The sequence below is a fragment of the Lissotriton vulgaris genome, chromosome 2_1 (genome assembly GCF_964263255.1).
Source record: "Lissotriton vulgaris chromosome 2_1, aLisVul1.2, whole genome shotgun sequence".
Taxonomy (NCBI): Eukaryota; Metazoa; Chordata; class Amphibia; order Caudata; family Salamandridae; genus Lissotriton; species Lissotriton vulgaris.
The window spans coordinates 2,112,472,954-2,112,496,837 of NC_141687.1; the positions used below are offsets into that span (position 1 = coordinate 2,112,472,954).

Sequence of the window (23,884 nt, forward strand, 5' to 3'; positions counted from 1 at the left end):
GTAGACCTTAAAGGCCTCCCAGACCGTAAAGAAGTCGTCCACTGTGCCTATGTTTGTCGCGAAGTACTGTTCTATGTCTTCAGCAAGCTCCCCCCTGAATGCCTCATCCAGCAACGCAAAAGGCGGGAACCTCCATGTGAAGGCCGGGATCCCCTTCCTGGCTGTTGCGAGGCGGAGAAGAATAGGGGAGTGGTCCGAAAGTGTGCGTGGGAGGACTGCGCATGCGCTATTGTTGCCAAGTACCAGGGGGGGCGCCAACCAGTAGTCTATCCTAGTATGGACATCGTGGAATGCTGAGTAATGTGTAAAACCACCCTTCGTTGGATGTCTCTCCCTCCAAACATCCACCAAGTCAGATTTGATCATTTCAGCTGCCATGTACGAGGTCGAGGCCACAGGGCGCCGAATAGTGCCCGCAGAGCGGTCCAGAGTCGGGTCGAACACAAAGTTAAAGTCCCCGCCCCACAACATCCAAGGCTGTGCATATGTTCTAGCAAGAGCGGACAGAGTCGCGTAAAATTCAGGGTGGTCATAATTAGGGCCATAAACATTCACTACCATCAAGTCTAGCCCCTTACCCACACATCTCGCGAGGACATACCTGCCTTCCGGGTCAGAGTGCACAGGAATGAGCCGCAGCTGTGACAAGGGATTGGCCCAAATTAACACCCCACGGGCATGTGTAGTGAACCCCGCAGCAACTATGTTCCCGGCCAGACCCCTGGATTTTAGCATTCTGCTGGAGAGTGGCAGGTGCGTTTCCTGCAGCAAGGCAATGTCTACATGATGTCTACTGAGATAGTTAAGGACCTTCCTTACTTTACGGAAGTCATTCAGGCCCCGCACATTCCATGTCATTAGGTTCAGCTCACTCGGGGCACGTGCATTCAAATTCGGCGCAACATTAGCCATTACCAGGGTTTGTTAGTGCATAATCATCGAGGATAAGCGAATCAGGACACAGCAGTTCACATAATCTCAAAGCCGCCAGCCGGCGCTTCCGAACAGGTACAGCACTACACTGCAATTCACACTCCGCGCAATCAAACCCCACAAACAACCCCAAGCAACCGCACACACCAACAGTCCAAATTCTAGTTCCCACCCCTAGGACATCAACCCACCCACAGCCGACCTCCCCCAACCTGGTCAGACAGACCCCAAGAACCCCCCCCCCATGTACCCTCACCAAGTGTAGTGTTCAATAGTCCAACACTAACCCCTCGGAGAGTAAGACAACCAAAGGCACCAGGGCAGAGCGCGCCAATATAGTACACCACGAACTGTTCCGAAAGAATGTCTGTACAGCGCCCCCTTCCAGCCCCACTTGTATGTCAGTGCCCTACGTATATCAAGAGGTATAGCCCTTTCCCACCCAGACTGGCCCCCCCAGGCTTGCCTCGTTTGTCCAGGGTACTCTCCCCCGTTGCTTCCATCGCCTTACCAGCAGTGCACGAGGCCATGGTTCAATCAATGTTTCCACCCCCAATCAATAAGGCGAACGTAGGCCCCCCGCCTCTGCAAACTTGGAGTCTTCGTGTCGTCAGGGCCCATGGACTACCTGCAATGAAGAGTGCCAAGCCTCACTATAGCCGCCCCTAGTCCTGTTCTTCCAGGTTCGATGTCGAGCCGGCTTCGTCTTCTTGGCCACGTCGGCCCTCCTTCCGTTCCCGCATCCAAGTCTTGAGGGACTTATGGAGTTCCTTAGGGTCTGTGAAATAATACGACCTCCCACCGGTATTGATTCGGAGCTTGGCGGGATACAGCATCACATAGTCCAGGCCCAGAGTACGGAGTTGGAGTTGTTTCTTATATGGCGCAAACTGTCGCCTTTCTTCCTGCACCCTGGCTGTAAAGTCCGGATAGAGGGATATATCCATACCCTCATGTTGTAGTTTGCCTTTCTCCCTCGCCACTCTGAAAGCAGTGTCCCTGTCGCGATAGTTAAGCAGTTTCGCGATAATGGGGCAAGGTGGTGCGCCAGGTTGAGGCTGTGGGCCCAACGTGCGGTGTGCGCGTTCCACAATGAACATGGGGGAAAAGACCTCCTCACCCAGTAGCAGTTTCAGCAGTTTCTCCACGTATAACTCCATCTTCCCCGTTTGTGTGGATTCCGCCACTCTCTGTTTTGTCCCTGATAACATTCAGGAGTCTATCAAACTGCTTTCTTTCTTTGTCCCACTCCGTTTGGGCTTCCTCAGCCTCAGTGAGTCGGCGCTCCGCCATGTCTAGGCGCTCCGCATGCTTGTCCACGCGCTCCGCCATTCGATCCATGCGGTAGGACAGAGCGTCTATCTTGGTGCCCACCGCTGCAATGCTATCCTGAATGCCCTTCTCCATTGCAGCCAACATGTCCCGGATCTCCGTGGGTGCCGGGGAGGACGCCGCAGCTCCCTTCGGCGACGTGTCCGGCGCCGCCACCGCCGACCCTTTCAGCCGACGCCGTTCAAAGGAGATCTTCCCCTGGGTTGCGTCGTTCTTCCCCATTGTAGTCTCCAACGTGTGACAGTACAGAACAAGGGGGCAGACCGATCAGGCAGTGACAGGATCTTCGCTGGCAGTCGATACACTGCTACCAGTTTTCGAGTGACCGATGCGCCCAAGATGGCGTCTGTAATGGCGGACAGAACCCTTCCGTTCACCTACGCAAGTCTCGAAGCCTCCCAGCCCAGAAGGCGGCCAGATCCACAATGCCAGCCCCGGTCAACCTAGCCCCTAAAAGGATAGGAGCGGTCGGTAGGGCAGTACGTCGCTGCAGGGAAACGATCAGGCTGTGGCACCGAGCCAATGGCCGCCCCACCTCGTGACGCAGGGCTCCGGTGTTGTATGCTTCACTACTCCGCCGAGCTTCCAGGCCCTTCTCTCTTGGGGTCTTCGCCGACTAGTAAGCAGAGGACGACTTGATCAGTGATAAGACCCAACTGTGAGACAGTTCGCACGCACCCCGACAACTGCCAGTGCTGAGGCCGCACGTCCGGTGACGTCGCCCGGCCTCTATTCCAGGATAGTGCGCTGCTTTCGGCCTAGTTCTCCACTGCCGTGCCGCCGGGAACAATACCCCGGAATGGTCGGGAAAGCTCGCTCGTAGTCAGCCAAAAAGTTCCTCAAGTGCAGCCGGGGGTGCCAGCAGATGTTCAAGAGTCCGCTACGGCTTTTTCGGCACAGTTAAGGATAGTTAAGCAGGATTATTCTGGGGCTTTGCGGGGAGCCGAAGGCTCACGCGTCCGCCATAGACGCCGGCTAGCTCCGCCCCCCGTCCTTTGTCGATAGTCATGATACGGTTTTGAATTGTTTAAAAATGGCGCTTGCATCGCGTTTACCCATGACACTGAGGAAGGGACGCTTCCCGAAACGCGTTTGTCTATCTTGAATTAAAGTTTGTTGAAAATCGCCAAAAGAACCCGTGAGTGCTGCCGTCTTTCTTTGACCTAAAAATTTAGGTAGAAAGTTTTGGAGCTATCATTTTACACGTGGTACACCAACGCGTGGCAGCACCCGCCAGAGTGACTCGTGGTACTGGTGGATCTTGGAGCATATATATATATATATATATATAGATAGATAGATAGATAGATAGAGCTATAGAGATATAGAGATATATCCAAATAACATCAGAGCTGAAATATGCTGTGAAGAATTTCCACCATACATGAATAATATGCATTAGAAACATGAGTAACAGCACCAAAGATTGTTTAGAAACTGTTTTAATGCTCAGAAAGCAGCAGAAATTCTCATAACTCACTGAAAGCATAGAAAGCTCCCATGCTGCATTGCAAACACATGGTCTAAAAAGACTGAAAAGCTAACCTGTAGCTGCATAGCAATAAACTGACACCGTGCCTTTAAGGCACTCATGACCCCCCTGTATCCCATCATGCCTCAGGGGTGACAGTTAGGTCAGTTGTTCTTTCCGGCTCCTTCAGGAAGGATCCTGGTTATACAGCTCCACTAATTTCTGTTTTCTGACAGAAAATTACTTCACTTTTAACAACTTTTTTACTTACTTTGACATTTTACATCTAGTCAAGTAAGAAACTGTCTTTTTAAGTCAGTTTAGTGAGCATTTTCAACTGAGAATGCCTTCACTTTTTGACAAATGTGCTTCTTGTGGCCACAACGTTTGTATCCTGTGTCTGCCTGAGGAACATGATCCAGGCACTTGTCCTCGCTGCGAGCACCTGTCAGGAAGAACTCTCAAAGACAGGGAGAGGATTCGCATTTATGGCCTGGCTCACAGGTCATCCAGAGGAAGGTCTCCGGTGAAGAAGGGCTCCAAGAAGGCTAGAACATCTTCAAAAGAGAAGTCTTCACACCCTTCAGCTTCAGCGTCGGGCTCGGCGCTGAGGAAAGAACCACCGGTGGGTCATTTATCTTCAAAACTACCGTAGACGGCGGGCTCGCCGTCGAAAAGAAGACCAGGTACGTCGACGACGTCGAAGAATCCAGCTCCGTCGCCGAAATCCCCTCCGCCGCCGTCATCCCGACAACGATCGGCGTCGAGGGAGGTCACTCCTCCGCCGTCGTCAACCGGGCGACGTTCGGCGTCGAGAAATGTGACTCCGCCACCGTCAACCAGGCGATGGCCGGCGTCGAGATCCAAGGCCCCTCCGCCGTCGTCAACCCGGCGACGATCGGCGTCGCGGGAGGTCACTCCTCCGCCGTCGTCATCCAGGCGATGTCCGGCGTCGAAGTGTGACCCCTCTGCCGTCTAAGAAACGACGTTCGGCTTCGAGGACCAAGACCCCTCCGCCGTCGACAACTAAACATTGATCGGCGTCGAGGAGGCAGTCTCCGTCGACGCTCGGCGTCGAGGGTCATCAATAGCCCTCCGCCGTCGTCGCACAGGCATTCGGCGTCGAGAGAGAGGACTCCGTCAACGGCTTGTCATCGTTCGGCGTCGAGGGAGACTCCGCCGTCGGCTGTTCATCGCCGTTCGGCGTCGAGAGATCTTAGATCTTCGCATCGATCGCCGTAAAAACATTTGACGTCGAAATTGATGGTCCCGACAACTCCCAAGAGGCATTCGACGTCGAGAGAAAGGCATTCGACGCCGGAACGCTCGACGTCGAGACATTCAGAAAGAGCTCGATCGTCGTCGTGGAACTCTGTAATCATGGTTACGGAGTCAGCTTCTCGCCATTCCACGTCAGTCTTCTGGCTCCTCGACAACCTCTTCAAGATCCATAAGCCCTGTCCGCAGATCTCCTGTGCTGCAGCCAGATCCTTCGGCTGCGGAGGTCAGACTGTCACCTAGATGGTACAAGGCATTGGATCATTGGCGAGAGTCAGGGGCTACCAGACGGCTGCAAGAGTATGTCAGTCCTCAGCACAAATCTCCTCTCTAGAGACTGGTGGAGGAATTGGACAGACGCAGTCCTCCCAGGCGCCAGGCAAGCAAATCGCCTGTGAGAAGGCCAACCAGATCCCGTTCTCCCAGAAGAGAAGATCCGGTTCGATCTCGTTCTCCCAGAAGAGAGGATCCGGTTAGATCTCGTTCTCCCAGAAGAGAGTATCCGGTCAGATCTCGTTCACCCAGAAGAAAAGATCTGGTCAGATCTCGTTCTCCTAGAAGGGAAGAACACCCAAGAAGATCACGGGAGAGGAGGCACGGTGCGCACCGTAGACGTCGAAGAACTCCGTCTACTTCATCTACTTCTTCTACGAGGGATTACTCTCCTACGCTAACTGATAGTCCTGTTTCTAGATCCTCTCCAGTGGATGACATTGGCACTTATCTAGATGTCCTACAAAGAGGAGCTCAGAAGCTGAGCATTGAGATGTCTGTCCCCCAGGTGGCTACGACAGTAATTTTTGAAACTTTGCACAAAAAATCTGTCTCTCGCCCGCTGCTGCCTTTGGTCCCGGGGATTATGGATCCGGTCAAGGACGTTTTCCTAACTTCAGTAACCATCAAAGCGGTGCCGGCCCGCATTCAGAAGAAGTACAAACCAGCTTCCTCCGACCCAGTTTTTGTAAAATCTGACCCTCCAGCGGACTCTGATAGTGGCAGCTGCAAGGAAGACGAATGCAGTTTCTGCTTCCTCTTCAGTGCCACTAGATAAGGACAGCAAATCACAGGACTCATGGGGTCGCAAGGTTTGCAATTCAGCTGCCTCCACACTGAAGGTCTCAAGTGCGGCCGCACTGTTGGGTAGATACGATAGAGCATTATGGGACTCCATGGAGAGGTTTAAGTCCAAGCTTCCAAAAGAAGACCAGAAGGACTTCCAAGAAACAATGACAGAAGGATGTCTGGTGGCGAACCAGTTGATAAGCACTGCAGCGGACGGTGCAGTTCTTGCGGCACATTCCTACTCCTATGGGGTTTGTGCCAGGAGGTCAGCTTGGTTGCGTCTCACAGGGCTGAAGCCGGATGCTCAACATCGCATCCTAAATCTTCCTTTTTCGGGGTCCTCTCTCTTCGGAGAACATGCTGACGAAGAGTTGACTCGTATGAAGACAGTGCTGGATACAGTAAAAGAGGTGGTTTTGGAGAAGAAAAAAGAGTTCAAACCCCGTTTTAAGACCAGCAAGGGAAAAGGGGCTCAACAGAGGGTTCAAACCCCTCAGTGGTCCCAAAATAAGAACCAGGGGAAATCCCAGTTTCAAGGCAAATCCAACAGAGGTAGAGGAGGTCACCAGCAGTCCTCTACCACGAGAGGAGGAAAGGCATGAGCAGTGGCTTCCTCTGGCGCCGTTGCCCACTCCAGTGGGAGGAAGTGCTGCATAACACCTGGCAGAGTGGGTCAGCATCACAAAAGATCGGTGGGTGCTGAATATACTGCGCAATGGATACATGCTACGTTTCTGTGTACTTCCAAAGAACATTCCTCCAAAGAACTTTTGCCCTCACCAGCTAAACTTGCTCAGGAGAGAGGTGAAAATCCTGCTACAAAAAAGAGCTACAGAGGAAGTTCCCCCCTTTCAAAGGGGAAAGAGAGTTTACTCCATATACTTTCTTGTCCCCAAAAGAGATCAGGAGGACACGTTCAGACCCATACTCTATCTTCGTCTCCTAAACAAAGTCATTGTCAAAGAAATCTTCTGCATGTTAGCTCTTCACCAAATATGCCCACATCTTCAAAACGGAGATTGGATGTGTTTGGATCTGCAAGATGCATACTTTCACATTCCGATTGCACTGCTGCATCGCAAGTACTTGAGGTTTGTCGTAGGAAACAAACACTACCAGTACAAAGTGCTACCCTTCGGACTCCACTCCGCACCACGAGTCTTCACCAAATGCATGGCAGTGGTGGCGGCTTATCTTCACAAAAAGGGACTCTTCATCTATCCGTACCTGGACGACTGACTCCTAAAGGGGCCATCTCCGGTACGGGTAGCACACGATCTGCAACTTTGCCTGCACCAGTTGCACAAGCTCGGTCTCCATGTAAATCTGGAGAAGTCAGTCCAGCGGCCGACACAGTCCATCCACTACCTAGGCTCCGTTCTGGACACTCGATTGGGAAAAGCGTTTCCTTCGGAGGAGAGTCTTTTTTCCATGAGACAGAAATGTGGGATTCTACTAGAGTCTCTGTTTCCAACAGTCCGACTGGTAGCATCCCTGCTGGATTCCATGGCGTCCTGCATTTTTCTCATCCCAAACGCCAGGCTGAGAATGCGGCATCTGCAACAGGCCCTCGAAGACCAGTGGGACCAAGCGACAGGGCGTTGGGAAGATCGTATCACTCTTTCCCAAGCAACGAAGGATGCCATCAAATGGTGGACTCGGACGAGGAATGTGCTGGTGGGAGTGCCTTTTCACCAACCTCTACCGTCCCAGTCTATAGTGACGGATGCCTCTCTGCAAGGCTGGGGAGCGCACATGGGTCCGCTTCAGATTCAGGGTCAGTGGTCTGCGCAGGAGCAGACATACCACATCAACATGCTGGAACTCAGAGCGGTGTTTCTAGCTCTCAAAGCTTTCTTTCCAGCAATCGAGTCCAACTCAGTCCTAGTTCAGACGGACAATACGACCACCATGTTCTATCTGAACAAGCAAGGAGGCACGCGGTCACGCCCACTCTCCCGGGAGGCTCAAACCATCTGGCACTGGCTTCTCTCTCGAGGCCTCTCAGTAGTGGCAGAACACCTTCCAGGCAAATTGAACGTCAAAGCAGACGCACTCAGCAGGCACTTCGAAGGTCAGCCAGACTGGTAGAAGAGCTTTTTCTTTGCTGGGGTCGTCCGGCCATAGACTTGTTTGCAGATGACGAAAACGCCAAATGCCACGCCTTTGCGTCCAGGTTCCACCGGCCAGGGACGCAGGGGAATGCTCTCCTGATGGATTGGTCGGGAACATTTGCTTACGCGTTTCCTCCCCTGTCTCTGATTCCGAAGGTGGTGTCCAAGCTCCTCAGGTCAGACATGGAGATGATCTTGATAGCTCCGAATTGGCCTCGGCAGTGGTGGTATCCGGACCTTCTGCATCTGTCTGTGTGTCCACACAGACGACTTCCTTGCAGGCCGGACCTGTTGAGCAAGATGAACGGGAGGATAGTGCATCCCAACCTCCCATCACTGAACCTAACAGCATGGCACCTGAGGTTCTGCAATATGGACATCTGAACTTGCCTCCCGAATGTATGCACATTTTAAAGGAGGCTAAGAGACCTTCCACAAGGGCGTCCTATGCGTTCAAGTGGAAAAGATTTTACATATGGAGTAGGGATCATCACCTAGATCCTACTAAAGGGCAGGAGGAGGTAATTCTGCCATACCTCCTTTCCTTGGCAACTTCTGGTTTGAAATATGCTTCCATTAGAGTGCATCTGTCAGCCATAGTAGCTAATCACTAATCAGATTTCTTTTTTTCAGGTTCCGGAGGCTAAGGACTGCCTCCAGGGGTTGAAAAAAGTCTATCCCCCTGTGCGAAATCCTTCTCCTCCTTGGGAATTGAACCTGGTTCTATCCAGGTTAATGTCCCCTCCATTCGAACCCATCCACTAGGCCTCTTTGCAACATCTTTCTTGGAAAGCAGCCTTTTTAGTGGCAATTACGTCAGCGCGCAGAGTAAGCGAGATACAAGCGCTCTGTGCGACGGAACCATATACTGTTTTCCATCACAATAGCGTAGTCCTGAGGGCTCATCCATCCTTCTTGCCTAAGGTGGTTTCTGATTTTCATATAAATCAGTCCATTTCCCTCCTTTCTTTTTTTCCAAATCCAGCGACTCCAGCAGAGCGGTCGTTGCACTCCTTGGCTTTAAAGAGAGTGCTCAAGTTCTATTTGGAAAAAACCAAGGGAATCAGGAAGTCAGATCAGCTGTTTGTGAACTATGGTTCAATGAGAACGGGCTTTTCAGCGGCCAAGAGGTCCATCTCCAGATCCTGCATTAAATTGGCCTATCAGCTTGCAGGCAAGCCTTTATTGGTGTCACCCAAAGCACATTCTACCAGAGGGAAAGCGGCCACAGTGGGTTTCTTGCACGACATTCAAATGTCAGAAATATGCAAGGCTGCAACCTGGAAATCAGTTCATGCCTTTACGAGGCATTACTGTCTAGAATCTGATTCCAGGGCGGATACTCAAGTAGAACAAGCCTCCTTGAGGAATCTGTTAGGGTAGGCTATGGCCTGCTCAGGCTTGTTGATGAGATTACTGTCTTGTTATTCCTTTGCCCGCAGGGATGAGGAGAGGCTTGCTATTCTATTCTAATGCTTATGACTATTGATGAGGATCTCCTGGAAGAGAAGGATTAGTTACTTATCTGTAATCCTAGTTCTCTTCCAGGGGTATCCTCATCAGTCATAAGCAACCCTCCCGCATCCCCGGGCAAAGGACATTCTTTAATAAGGCGATATTGTTAACCTATTTGTTACTTGGTTTTTTTCAGTCTCCGAAAAGAACAAATGACCTAACGGTCACTCCTGAGGCATGATGGGATACAGGGGGTCATGAGTGCCTTAAAGGCACGGTGTCAGTTTATTGCTATGCAGCTACAGGTTAGCTTTTCAGTCTTTTTAGACTGTGTGTTTGCAATGCTGCCTGGGAGCTTTCTATGCTTTCAGTGAGTTATGAGAATTTCTGCTGCTTTCTGAGCATTAAAACAGTTTCTAAACAATCTTTGGTGTTGTTTCTTATGTTTCTAATGCATATTATTCATGTATGGTGGAAATTCTTCACAGCATATTTCAGCTCTGATGTTATTTGGCTGCTATTGCATGTTTTATATATATATGTTTTTTATATATATATATGAGTATATATATGTGGGGCACATATAATATAGTGTTTCCGGGGTCCCGCGCATGGGCGGGAATATTCTAATGCTTATGACTTTGATGAGGATACCCCTGGAAGAGAACTAGGATTACAGGTAAGTAACTAATCCTTATCAACTCCTATTTTAAGCAGAATATTGGAACTGGACTTTTTTGCAGGGTCCTGCCCAAACGTTTTGCCTTCCTCCTGTATTTTTTCTGACCTGTTTTTTTTTGTTTTATAACTCTTGGCACTTTTACCACTGCTGATCAGTGCTAAAGTGCATGGGCTGTCTATTGTAAACTTGGTAAGATTGGTCTACACTTATTTGGTATGTTTAATTTAGTTGTAAGTCCCTTGTACAGTGGCATCCTATATACCTAGGACCTGTAAATTAAATGCCACTAGTGGGTCTGTAGCGCTGCTTCCACCACCCACCGAAGTAGCCTTTCAAACCTGTCTCAGGCCTCTGCCACCGCCAGGGGCCTGCGCACGCAGTTTACTGCTGTAGTGATGTGGCATTTTGAAGTGGTTGCCACGTCTAAAACTCCCCTTTTACTACATATGTCACCCCTAAGGTTTACTCGGACATGAGTCCCTTGCTCACTGCACCATCAGGATTCAAGCAAGCCAGGCCGACGACGGCTGAAATGCCAGAAACCGGTCCCCGGAAGCTTGTCTCCTCTCTGGTGAAGAATTGGCTTGGTAGTTTAGTCTGCCCTGTTCCCATGATGCACTGGGCCAGGGACAGACTGATTTGCATATAGCCAGGTTCTGAGCTGGGATGGTGCAGTGAGCTAAATAACTGTGATGGATCAAGCCCTGATCTTTGGACTGGGTAAGAGTGGTCTGCTAAATTCAGACACTCTGTTCATCACCACCCCCTTTTCTGAATCGTTTTTGGCCACTATAGGTGTGGCAGGGTATACTCAGACATGAGTCCCTTGCTCACTGCACCATCAGGATTCAAGCAAGCTGGGCCGACGACGGCTGAAATGCCAGAAATCGGTCCCCGGAAGCTTGTCTCCTTTCTGGTGAAGAATTGGCTTGGTAGTTTAGTCAGCCCTGTTCCCATGATGCACTGGGCCAGGGACAGACTGATTTGCATATAGCCAGGTTCTGAGCTGGGATGGTGCAGTGAGCTAAATAACGGTGATGGATCAAGCCCTGATCTTTGGACTGGGTAAGAGTAGTCTGCTTAATTCAGACACTCTGTTCTTCACCACCCCCTTTTCTGAACCCCTAAGGTAGGCCCTGGCTTGCCATATGGGCAGGGTGCTGTGTAGGTAAAAGGTAGGACGTGTGTTAACTGTGTGACATGTCCTGATTGTGACAAACAGCCTATCTGGTTTCTCACTGCTGTGAGGCTGCCCTCTCATGGGTTTGCATTGGGGGATTCCCTGACATGAGTTTCAGTGGTAATTTCTAATATGAGAGGGGTAGCACCACCATATTTGGTATGTTTGGAATAGTAGTAATACATCCTGCTTATTGGTGAAAGCAGATTTGTTTTTACTATTTTAGAAATACCACTTTTAGAAGTGGGCATTCTGTGTGCGCATGAGTCTTTGTGCCCTGCCTGGATGTGCATTCACCGTCTGGCTTAGACTGGCAGAAAAAGGGGATGTGCATTCCCTCTAGACAGTCACAAGAGGGTTGATGTGTGACCTGCCTTTCCTAGGTGAGTCAGCGCTAGGCTGAATAGACCTTGGCTGCATTTAGAGTGGCGGGAGGAGTTTCCCTTGCACCTGAATAGGCGTGGTCTGCATTTAGAGTGGCGGAAGGAGTTGCACCTGAATAGGGCTGTGTCTACCTTGTACAATTCTGTCTCCACCTACTGTAGTGTATCTGGGGCCAGTGTTTGGGATTTGAAAAGGGGTGTTGTGCACTTCTAAAAAAGTATTTGAAGTGCCCCCGAACAAAGACTTTTTCAGTATAAGTACAGGGGATGTGACCTCATGATTATAGATACTTCGTGGACTTGTAACCAGAAGGCTGCTGGACTGCCATGAGAAACCGTCATTGGGCTGGATTACCCTATAGTATTGATGTGCTGCGCTGAGATAAGAGCTGCCACTCTGCTCTGAGGACCACTCATGCTGGCCTGCCTGTATGCTCCTTGCTGGTGTGCCCCAGTGCTTTACAAACCCTAGCACCTGGTGGCTAGATCCCTTCCTCAAACAAATAGCGAGTGGTGAGCACTTTTAAATACTGGTGCCCGAGGGGTGGGCTCACCCAGCAATCCAAGAACACAGGAGCGCTTTTGGTGGCCCTGCAACGTGTGCAGCGCTTCACAGCCCCATGCTGTTTGAGCCTCAGGAGGGAGGAGCTCCAAACAAAGAACCGTTTTCCCGCTTGTGTTCCTGCATTGTTTCTGGATTAATGGCAGCCGGGGCTCTGATATGTGGCCCAGGCCGCCAACCGGCACATGAGCAGTAAGGAATCCTACCCCAGGAGCTCATTTGCATTGCTGGGGCAATCCTCATGTAAGAGAGAGGCGGGCCCCTCCACGATTGGAGGCCGGAGCCTAAGGGCTCCCACAAGCCCCACCTGTAAGGAACCAGAGCCTTGCGGACTCCAAACTACGGCTTCCCCCACTGCTTGGAATGGACAAGAGAAGAGCACCCGTCGGCATTGGGTCTTGTCGAGGAGACCAGGGCGGGTCCAAAAGCAATCTTGCGAAGATCGCAGCAAAAAGGTCCCGGTGAGTTAGGGCCTACAGAGATGGGCATGCCCACCCCTCCCCTTCCCCCCCGCATCTCTGCCAGCAGCTGAGCCCTGAGTCTGCAGGCTGCGGTCCCTTAGCGGAACTTTGTGGAACATTGTTTCTTTTTGATTCTACGGAGGGAAAGCGGCTGCCCCTCCTGCAAAAGCTTCAACGTTGCTGTAGCTGCCTTTAGGCCATTTTCCTAGCGGGCAAGATCTGGTGAGGGTTCCCATAATAGAGGGTGCCCTCCTTGCATACAAGTACTGGGGTGGGGGGGCATTGGAGGTCCCAGAGCTTGGCATAAGGACGGGGGAGACCTTGATGGAAGCCTCCGATCCCTGTATTCCCTGGTGTAGGGGAGCAGTTGGCCCAGGAACCTATGGGAGGTGCACAGAGACACCAGGGACCATAGAATAGGAGTTTCCCTTAATGTTTATTGGAACATTTGGTAATATGAATATGCGGGGAATAATTCTGCTGTATTACGCATTCCCTAGCATCTTGGTGCCCATTCCCTGATGTGGTGATATGTCGTTTTACCTTGCATTTTTCAGGATAGCAGGCATTCCTTGAGAATTTGCAGTATGTGCACAGTGATGGTGTTATGCATAATGTTGGTATGATATTCTTATAACGTGTACACCCTATAAGAATTTACTGTTATGACAATTGCCTGATTGGCAAAGTGATGTATGTTCTAAGTGAAGTCATGTGAAGTGCCTAGTGATGCAGTGATTTATGTGATTGTGGTCTAATGTGCTTTGTGAACAATACAAAGCATATTTTTATATAAACGTGTGTGGAGTCTCTTTTGTGGTGCGACTAGTATGTATGTAACAGGTGTGCGAGTGTGTTGCTCAAATGCTTTACACATTGCCTCTGGGATACACCGGACTGCTCTGCCAAGTACCAAAGGGCTAGCAGAGGTGATCTTGTGTGTATAACTACCTTATCCTGACTAGAGAGTGGGTTCTGCCTGGCTTAGGTGCAGACCCTAGCCAACCAGAAACCCAATTTCTAACACAGAAGTTAACTGGACTTTTATGAAGAGACTAGTGGGGTTGAGGTGCGTTCCTGTTGTGACTGACTTCCATACCTTCAAGGTTTCTTTGTTGAGCGAGAGGGTGTTGATGAGCATGCCTCTGCGTGTGTAAGGATGTGCGAATGGGTGGTTAGTCTGCATGTGGGCTGGTGCTGCATGTAGACAGTGTAGGAGCAGTGAGTGTTGGTGGGTGAGTGCATGAGAAGTCTCACTGGGTGCAGGTGAAAGCTCTTTCAGTGTTGAGGTGTTGTGCAGCAACATTAAGATGGGCAGCATTCAGGATTGAGAGCACAGAAGAACTCGGCTTGCAGTGTTGGTTCAGGTTAGGGACAGGCTTCCTGGCCCTGTGCCTGAACCAGGCACAGACGGGCTTACTTTTGGCGTGCCAGCACCGCAACCGTTGCGCATTCTTGCTTTTCCCACTATTTATTAGGTCCTGGGAAGCAGGAAGAGCGCGGTGGGCGGAAGCGTGAGGAACGTGGAAAAGCAGAATATAGGCAAGGAGCCAGTGAGGAGCAGAACAAGTGAGATAGCTGCACACAGAGGCAAAAAGCAGATGCAGCGGGCCATGAAATAGTAAACAAATAAGGTAAACCGAAAGGCACAAAACAATAAGGCAGAGAGAGCAGCACAAAAAAAAGTGAAATAGGAGACCACCAAAACAGCGAAGGCAGAGAATAATTCACAAAAAAACAGATGGAGATGGCGGTAATGCAGTAAAACTGGCAATTGCAGGAATGGAAGAAGCAAACCGTGGTAGTTGAAAACAATGACCAGGCAAAACTGATAGTGGACGAAGTGCTAGAAAACAAATAGTGGCAGTGACCACGCTGAAAGGGCAAAAACAGACCCAGGCCAAATTGGCAAAGAAACAAACTGTGGCAAAAATAAGCAATTAAGTGGCTAAATAGACGAACCTGAATGAGAGAAAGAGAATGAAAGTAGTGAGTTGGGTGCCTAAACGCACAGGATTAGGGTCCACAAGGGCCTTGTCTAGGCAGAGAACCACACACAGGTAGGTCCTAGGGGGCCAAGCTGCTGCTGCTACAATGAAGTTGGTCCTGGGAGAGGTGTGGAGTACAGGGCAAGGTTGGCTTAGGCTGGGAAGGGCACAGGAAACTGGGAGTGCAAGGAGCAGGTAATATAGGGAGGGGTAGCAGAAAAGGGTGAGAACATGTCACACGGGTTCAAAAGCATAAAGAGATGACCTTGAAATAGTAAACAAATAAGGCACAGAGAGAGGCACAACATACACAAGTAAGGCAGAGAGAGCAGCCCAAAAACAGCAGATAGTTGGGCACCAAAACAGCTAAGGCAGAGAACAGCAGCACAAAAAACAGATGACAGTCAAGTGGCAAAACGGCCAATTCAGAAATGAAAAAACAGTGTCAGACAAACAACGAAAAGATAAAACTGATAGTGTGCACAGTGGCAAAGACAGCAGTAAACAAGCACTGGCGTTGCCAATAGGTCTCGCAGTAGGAAAGTTGGAGCTATTGGTTTTGTAAATGACACATTTTATATTTGTGTGTTGGTTTTGAAAATTGCGAAAATAATAGTTTTGTCATTTACAATGCCAATACTTTTAACTTTTGCAAATGTGACACTCATAGTATTTGTAATGCAAATGTTTTGTATTTACGTGACTTAGATGTATTGATATTACAAATAACAATGGTTATGACATTTTTTAAATAATTAATACTTAAATAAAAGTTATTGTAATTTATAATGGCAATAGCTTAAACTGTTGTAAATACCTTTTGTGAAGATTATGTTCAGTGTATTTTATTGTGAGGAAAATAAAAGAACAGAAGTGAAATATTAACGTCTTTTTGTGACATTTGTGTAATGTGAGTGTGTTTGAAAAGGGTGATTGATTGTGATATGATGTGTGATGCTGATAGGGTGTGTGAGTGTGTTAGTGTGTGTGATTTTTGAGAATGTTATTGAGGGTGTGTAAGGGTCTTTGAATGTAATTGTGTGTGAGGGTGAGTGTGTGTGAGGTGGTGTGAGGGCGGGGGGTGCGTGTATTCCGATGGTGTGTGGTGTTGTGAGGATGAAGGCGTGAGACCTCAAATTACACAGTAATCACAAAAAATATATAACCTGATATACTTATTTAAGTATCAGTAACTAGCATCGCCGTCAAGGTGCTTAGATGTATGTAGAGGCTTTCACAGCCTTGATGATGTGTCATTTGCAGTGGAGACTGAGCTGGGCACAAAAGCGGCCCATCGAAGGGCCTAAACACACCACAGGCCCATCAGCAGATTGCCCGCCTTGCTACTCCGAGGTTGATTAAGTTCAATAATAGGTTTCTGGGGCTTAGAGCGATGGTCGTCCTACTGCATCATACATAATTAAAATTATCTTTGGACTGGCTGGGGGCGGGAGGGAACCTATGCTGATAGCTGTCAGTCTGGGCGCCGGCGGTGCTGTCAGTAGTGCTATGTCACCGTCAGGCGCCAAGCGCTATATCGGCCGCTATCATACACCAGATGACCGGGATCTGGTCCCGTCTCCCCCAGGAAACAGAATAGCGCCTGACAAACTGAACAAGCCGAGCAATCACGTATGTTTCCGTACATCTGTGTCCTCTTATAGCAATGTATCACTGCTCAGAATAGAACGTGCCCAGGCAACATATCCATGTAACACTGTACTTCTGCATGGCATTTTTGGTGAGTGAAGACCGATCCGTGAGTGAGGTAGGGTGCAGTGAGTGTAGTGACTCTCTGGCAAACAGCAAAAGACCCCCCATATAATACAAATATTCACTGTCCTAGTAAAGGCCAATAAGCAATTACGAGCGCCAACATATCCCAGTAATGGATACAGACATTGCACAAAGCTGTTTTGGAGAGTGACGGGGGAGGAGTCCTTTGCGGCAGAGGCAAGGAGTGTGGCAAATGGCCGGAGGGAAGCCGGATGGGGGCGGGAGAGCCTGGTGGGGGGGGGGGGGGGGGCGGGAATGTGAGCGAGGAGCTCACGGGGAGAGAGGCCGGAGGGAAGCCGGATGGGGGCGGGAGAGCCTGGTGGGGGGCGGGAATGCGAGGGAGGAGAAGTGTGGCAGGCGGAATGCCTGTGTGCGAAAGCGCGATAAAGATCTGCACCCTGTAACAGAGGCATGCATCCATGCAGAGCACTGGGTCCACGTCACAGGGTAAGAGGCGGAGCAGGGAAGAAATGGAGCATATGCTGGCAAGAGAGATAAAACATGCGCTCTGATGGAGTGCTGAAATAAAAACAACAAAAAAATCGATTCCAGAAAGTAAGCAGTGGAAGGAAACAATTCATGTCATCCAATCAAAAGTCTAGTAAAGAGCCAATGCTTCTTTGAAGGGTCACATGCAAAAAGAAGGAAAGCCATTGGATAAGAAGCATACACATGAGACTGACAAGAAAGCAAAGCAAATGTAACGAACAGACTGGCTCAAAGATTTGTACGTTTTGGAGGCTGAGTTATCTGGAGAGAGGCCGGAGGGAAGCCGGATGGGGGCGGGAGAGCCTGTTGGGGGGGCAGGAATGCGAGGGAGGAGAAGTGTGGCAGGCGGAATGCCTGTGTGCGAAAGCGCGATGCGCTTGGAGAGAGGCCGGATGGGGGCGGGAGAAACTGAAAGTACGAGTAGGAGGGAGGGAGGGAGGCTGATGCGCCTGCTTGTTTGGTCACGTGATTCACGTGAACTTGAAGAAAACCGCAGCAAAAAGCCCTTGGTTTGACGAGGATTTTGAGGACTTGAATTCTCGCTCAATGCGCTTGCGCACATTGATAGGTCGCGAGACCTAAAAAGGCTGAACTGCTTTACAGTCCATGCAGAGCATGTGTATCTTTAGCCACACATGCCTCAAATGGAAAATGTTACTTAACCTGTTAGCATCTGTTTGTGGCTTGTAGTGCTGTAGATTCAAGTGCTCCCACCCCCTTTCCCAGATGCCTCTGTCCGTTGAAGTATGTTTTCCCATCTCTTCTTCCTCTTATGCATGGACTTCTCTATATATTGCTTCACTTAACATTCCAAACAATGTAACAATGGAGTCTATAACTGCTTGCATTATCACTAAGAGGAGGAGTCACGGTATCTCGTGACTCGAAAGATGACTTCGATGGAAAACAATTTGCACACATCCGGGCCCAACACTACATGGCAGAAGTATGCACAGTATGTGAATCTATAGCACTATATGCCACAAACATGCTTACAGTGTAAGTAACATGTTCCTCAAGAGATCAAAGAGGGTCCCTGACTTAACTGGATATGTTTGGAGAAGAGGGCAGGGAAGTTGAACATAGTAAACAAAAGCAATAACTTCTCCAAAGCACTTGTATCGTATGAACAGAGATGTGCATCTCTGTTTAAATGATACAATACTCATTAAACTACAAAAATTTGCATAATGAGCAGCAATTTTTATTCGTTGTGATTTTTTCTAATGTCTATTATGTGATTACTGTAATGCATAGTCGCTTGATGGATGTTTTTGTTATTGTATTGTGATTTATTATGTGTTTAGTGTTTTTGTGCTGTACTAGATTTAACATTTCAATTGTTTGCTCCTTAATGAGGGTGCTCACGACCCATGTACATATAACTATATAACTATATGTACTATTATTTTCGATCTTAAAAAAATGATCTACATAAAAATGTTTGTACCTAAGATAAATAAAACTATAAAAAGTACTGGTCTGATTCATGGCTTTTGCACATTATAGGCATATTGCTTTTTTTATTTGAAGTTCTTTGGAAAAGTTATTTATTTTGTTTGCTAGGTAACATTTTGCTCCTCACCCTTCAATATGATCCACACCTCCAACCAAGCACTGTCCGGGAGGGCATCTTCCTGCACCATATACCCCATGAACCTCCAGGATGGGAAGCAATAAACATTTTGGTATACTCCAGTCCGTTGTTGTTCTTTTTTCTTTTGGACGGTGACAATTTCATTTTATCATTATGCAGGAGAAATTGTGGTAAATGAAGTCAACTTTGTGAGGAAATGTATAGCAACGGACACCAGTCAATATGACCTTTGGGGCAAGCTGGTCTGCACTAACTTCAAGCTTTCCTTCATTACGGATGATCCAATGCCACTACAGGTCAGTATTATTATGATAATACTTCAGCTCATATTGAAAGTCTTTTGAAAGTTTACTGGCATTTCCACTGCAGAAAAGAAGTCTTGCATTTAAACCTGCTTAAATGAAGATTTTTAATTCAAGAAAGTGTACTTGCATTATAATGTAGCATTGTCTAAACAGACATTTCTTTTCTTAAGATGCTCCGTTTTCATTTTACTACAATGTGTAAATATATTCAGTTACATATTATAAGGTAATCTAAATTCGGATTCACTAATCCCCCCCTCCCACCCAACCAATTCTTGCATGTTAAATAATACCTCTATCCCTTCTACCTGATATATGCCTCCACTTTTGTGTGACATATGCCTCTACTGCCACTTTTTTAGGACCCTCATTCTTCACTTATGTTGTTGCACTTCTCTTCTTTTCGTGCCATCTATTTAAAAACACATCATTCTACCCCACCACTCATCTCCTGCAGCACATTTTTAACCTGTCTCCGAACTGTCTTGCACGGCATGCCCTTCATCTGCCCCATGTTTAATGCAGCCAAACCCTTAGAAATCTTCAGCCCCTCCCCATCCTCCTCTTTCAAGGCTTTTCCAAATACTTTCTCTTATATCCCTGATGTTACGCATGCTGTAACTCTTCCACAAATAATTGGGCAAATGTCAGTGCTCCTGTGTTTTTCACTCATGGACACTTTCATTATGACCTCAGTTACGTCTAAATTTGCCATACTGCACCTAGAGATTTACTATGTCTGTTTAGTGGTAATATATAGCTCATTTGCTTGTACCTGTAGAAGTGATCAATCTGGAAAATACTTTTCCAGCAGGCAATTTAATGTCCAGTATCAAACGTAATCATACTGACAGGAGCCACAGTAGTACAGGTATATTATAGGAAGTTTGACTGTTTTCCTAGATGGACAGAATCTGCTATTTACAGATGTTGCATTTTGATCGGTCTATAATTTATGCATCATTCTCTGACTGCAATGAAGCTATAAACCTGTCCTCTGTCAGAATAATTAACCAGACAAAGATTATGACAGCCTTAAATGTGTATATTGGAATTCGCTAATGGCAATATAAAAGATTCAAATATTTTCATGAAGGCAGCATTGTTTTTCCACTTATGATTTATTTTTTCCCTTTTTTTTAAACATACAGAAAAAAAACTAGTTGAGTGCACAGAATCTAAACTTTGATTGTCTTGTGACACCCTGTAAAAATAATGTAACTTGTACATGTGAACTAGGGTAGTATCACATTCTCTTCTTTTCCTTTTCTTTATTCTCCCTCTACTGCCCCACCATCTTTCAGTCTGATTTCCACATACTGCTCATCCAGTGCACCGATCCATCCTGTTATCGGTCTATGTCCTCTTTTTTTGCCCACTCGCCGTTCTATTTCCATATCCTTTCCACTCACCCTTCCCCATTTGAACTCCCTGTCTTCATAGTCTCTTGCTACACTCGGTCCTCTTCACCCTTATTCTTATTTTCTTTCACTCGTTCTTGCATTTTCTTCGATGTGTTTTGTCCCCAATAAGAACACTTCTGGCCTTTTACTGAATGCAGATTCATTTTTCATCTTCGGCCATGAGATTCATTGTACCATTTACCCGTATCATGTCCCTTCTAAGTGAACTATCTCGCACAGACCACAGCCTCCCTGCTCCATCTGCTGCCTTAGCATGGAGGAGAAGTGTGAAACAAAAAGAGTTGACGCCCTAGTCTTGATCCACAAAAACTGTAAGGTAAGCATTTAATTACACAGATTATAGACTCAATTGATAAAGCAGATAATTTAATGATTGCTTATAAACATTATTCATTACTCTGGACTTCCTCATAACAGTATTTACTACATTGTTACCCCAGAGGCAAGATGTGTATCCTAGCTTTACACATCCCGTACATTCATGAATTCTTAAAAAAAAAAAAAATCTTCCCTTCGCTTTCCTCCGGTTGTAAAGCTGTTACCTCCAACATAGGACAATGCAGTAGCGTACTTAGAAGTGAGTCATGATCATGCTCGAACATGTAGCAGGAACTGTGGGGATGGCAGTACTGTGACGAAAAAGACCTGGACATAGTGGTGAAAAATACTCTTGCCACCAATTTGTCCTTCATCTTACAATCATTACTGTATTTGAGGACTTATTCAAGCGAGAACAGGGTGTATGTCGTCACCTTATGAATATCCTCCCAAAAAGTGTTGCTTCTCTGCTGTCTAATGGCCTTCAGTTGCATTGAGGAGCAACAGTCGTGGACTTAATAGTCTTGGTCGGATTATAAATTTCACATACAAATGTTCTTTAGGGTCCAATAAAGCCCTCTGACAAAATTGTCAAGAGGGTTTTCAACCCTGAGACTTTAGGAGATATTTGACCTAGTCGCTGTCCGATTCATTAAGGAATTTCATCAGTAAAAGCCAGGGAAGTGCTCCAGACCTGTGTAGGGGAGTTGCAGAAAAAAAGGATCTGATGCCAGTGGCCCAGACAGCAGCATACAAAGTCAGAATGTGTTTCTACTAGAGTAGATGGTTCCATGATTCCAGTCACATGATGCAGCAATGCATCACTGGAGAGCTACTGCTTGGGGAAAACGTTTCCAGATCCTGTCTGGCGCATGGTGAAGAATTGTTACCAAAGGCAAGTTACTATTTCATTGCTGCCAATAGAACAGGAACCCACCGCTAAAGAAATTGGAACCCACCTCTAATGATCTCCAAGGCCATAAAACTGTTATCTGGATCTAGGCTAAAGCCCTTGTGGCTGCCTCTGCTTGAAAAATCACCCCAGTAACTGAATATTTGTCAAGAATTGCGAATGGTCTACACAAATTGCCACTCCCAAGAGAAGCCTTTATAATGTAGGTCTAGCCTCTCAACCTCATTACTCTTTCTAAAACATACAGCAAAGATAACTGAGGAAAAGAGGTTGATGACCGGGAGATTGACGTACTGGCTATTGCTTTGAATCCACCTCATCTGACTTACATTGAAGTGAAAATGTGAGGCACTTGGACATGAGCAGGACTAGTGACAGTCACATTTCTAAATATTTATGTTCTGTAGAACCCTGGTAGCTGGAGCAAATGGAATAAATCCACAAAACCGCTAGCTTGGCCACCGGAAGTAGAAGCCCAGGCTATCGCCCCAATTAGGTGTGGAGGATCTACCTACCCGGTCAGAGTAGTGTATCACTGTAAAGTTGTTAATCGTTTCTGATCTGCACTACAAGTAGAACAAGAGATGGCGAAGTAATAGTTTTAGACCAAGATGCATAGAGTGGATCAACTGGGTGTAAGCAAATATTTCTCTCTAATGGGAACCATTATTTGGACGTTTCAATTGTCTTTGCTAGTGAGCAGGACTTTCAGTTTGGTCTGGAATTCCATTTGTTGTTGGATGGGGAGATCGATCCTGAACATTGTCTGAATAACTCTTCTACCTGCAGGGATTGCAGTTGTTGCAGTTTCAGATTATAAAACTACCTTTGTTGCTCTCAGCAATATTCAGGCTTTCAGGCACCTGCACCATCAAGAAAAGTTATGAAGTAATTAACCCTCCTGCAAGATACTGGAGAGTGAAAATGCTTTGTTTCACACAAAAGTATGTCCAAGTTGCTTTGTAGATACTCTTACAGTCATGTTGAGCCCAAAAAGGAATATGGTAATTTGGAACCACTGGTGTACTGTTGAGTAGTGTGCGTATTTATGAAATGTTGGATGATTGGGACTATAGTAATGTAGCGTGTAGGTCCAGGATGTGTAACAAATTTGCAGTTGACATCTTCTGCAAAACGACTATTTTACAAGTCTGCACGATGAAGTGATTCAAACTTTTAATTCCAGACCGGCCCTGGCTTGTTTGGATGGCTAATGCGCAATATACAGGATACACGTTACACCTCTGTACCTCTACTCCTGGAACTAAAACAGCTACTCATCTCGACAACCTCTTTCTTAAGAGCTGCTTTCTTAATCACAGATTTGGGCATTGGTGTCTGGTGAACCTGCCAGATTGATCCCGATAGGACGCATGAAGGCATCACCTTGATTCGTTATCCTCTTATTGCTCTGTATCACATCCATTGTTACAGCATAGAAGCAGACCATTGTTGAGAGAGCACCACCCAAAGACAGGAAGAGAACCTGTGAAATGAGCATAGTCGTTGGAGGGCTGCTGGCGATGGGACTTTTTTGACATCAGCAGTGGTCCCTGAGTGGAACCCTTCCCTCTGAAGGATCATCTCTGTAGAACAACTTGCTGATGTACTAGAAGTTGCCTGTAAAACATTGCACCCATGCCGATGAGGCATTCGTCTGCAGCATGATTCTTTCATTATCTCCAGGAGAAAATGTAAATCTGTTCTGTGCTGCTCATTCGTTGGAGCAAGATCAGCATTACTGCCAGGCACGTTTACTTGTATTGCTTGATGTGCAGCATCCCTGATGGAAGTTGTGCGCCTGTTTAAGACTTCTTTAGTGGAAGCATAGACACTCATGACGTGCACATCTTAGTGCCTCTCTCTGTAAATGAGGGATTTTAATATATGTTGTGTTTTTGCCTGTCATTTGTGCTTCGCATCACCCTCATTGCATTAATTTATTTATAGATATAGAAGTAGATCTTTTTGTTTATTAATCATTATATGCATGGTAGATTATATATACATTTGAGCTTTTTATTATGATAGTATAACAGTTTATATACTATCTATAACTTTAAAGTATATATTTTAGGTTTGTAATTGGTTTTCAACAGAAAAGATATGCTGATGATAGCAATAAACAGCAGTTTTGCAGTATTTTGCATCATGCATCAGG

At 47.2% G+C, this 23,884-nt stretch overlaps 1 protein-coding gene across 2 annotated transcripts in view; it reads left to right on the plus strand.

Annotated features, from left to right (window-relative positions):
• The window catches only part of MTMR10 (myotubularin related protein 10), a 441,272-nt gene that overhangs the window by 108,936 nt on the left and 308,452 nt on the right, over positions 1-23,884 (plus strand). The window contains exons 1-2 of one of the 2 annotated variants that reach the window (XM_086958382.1): positions 18,923-19,059; positions 20,695-20,808. In XM_086958382.1, coding sequence (XP_086814508.1) covers positions 20,746-20,808 — 63 coding nt within the window. In that variant the 5' untranslated portion in view covers positions 18,923-19,059; positions 20,695-20,745. Of the gene's footprint in view, positions 1-18,922; positions 19,060-20,694; positions 20,809-23,884 lie in introns of those variants that run through there. The other variant, XM_086958381.1, reaches the window with a different exon arrangement.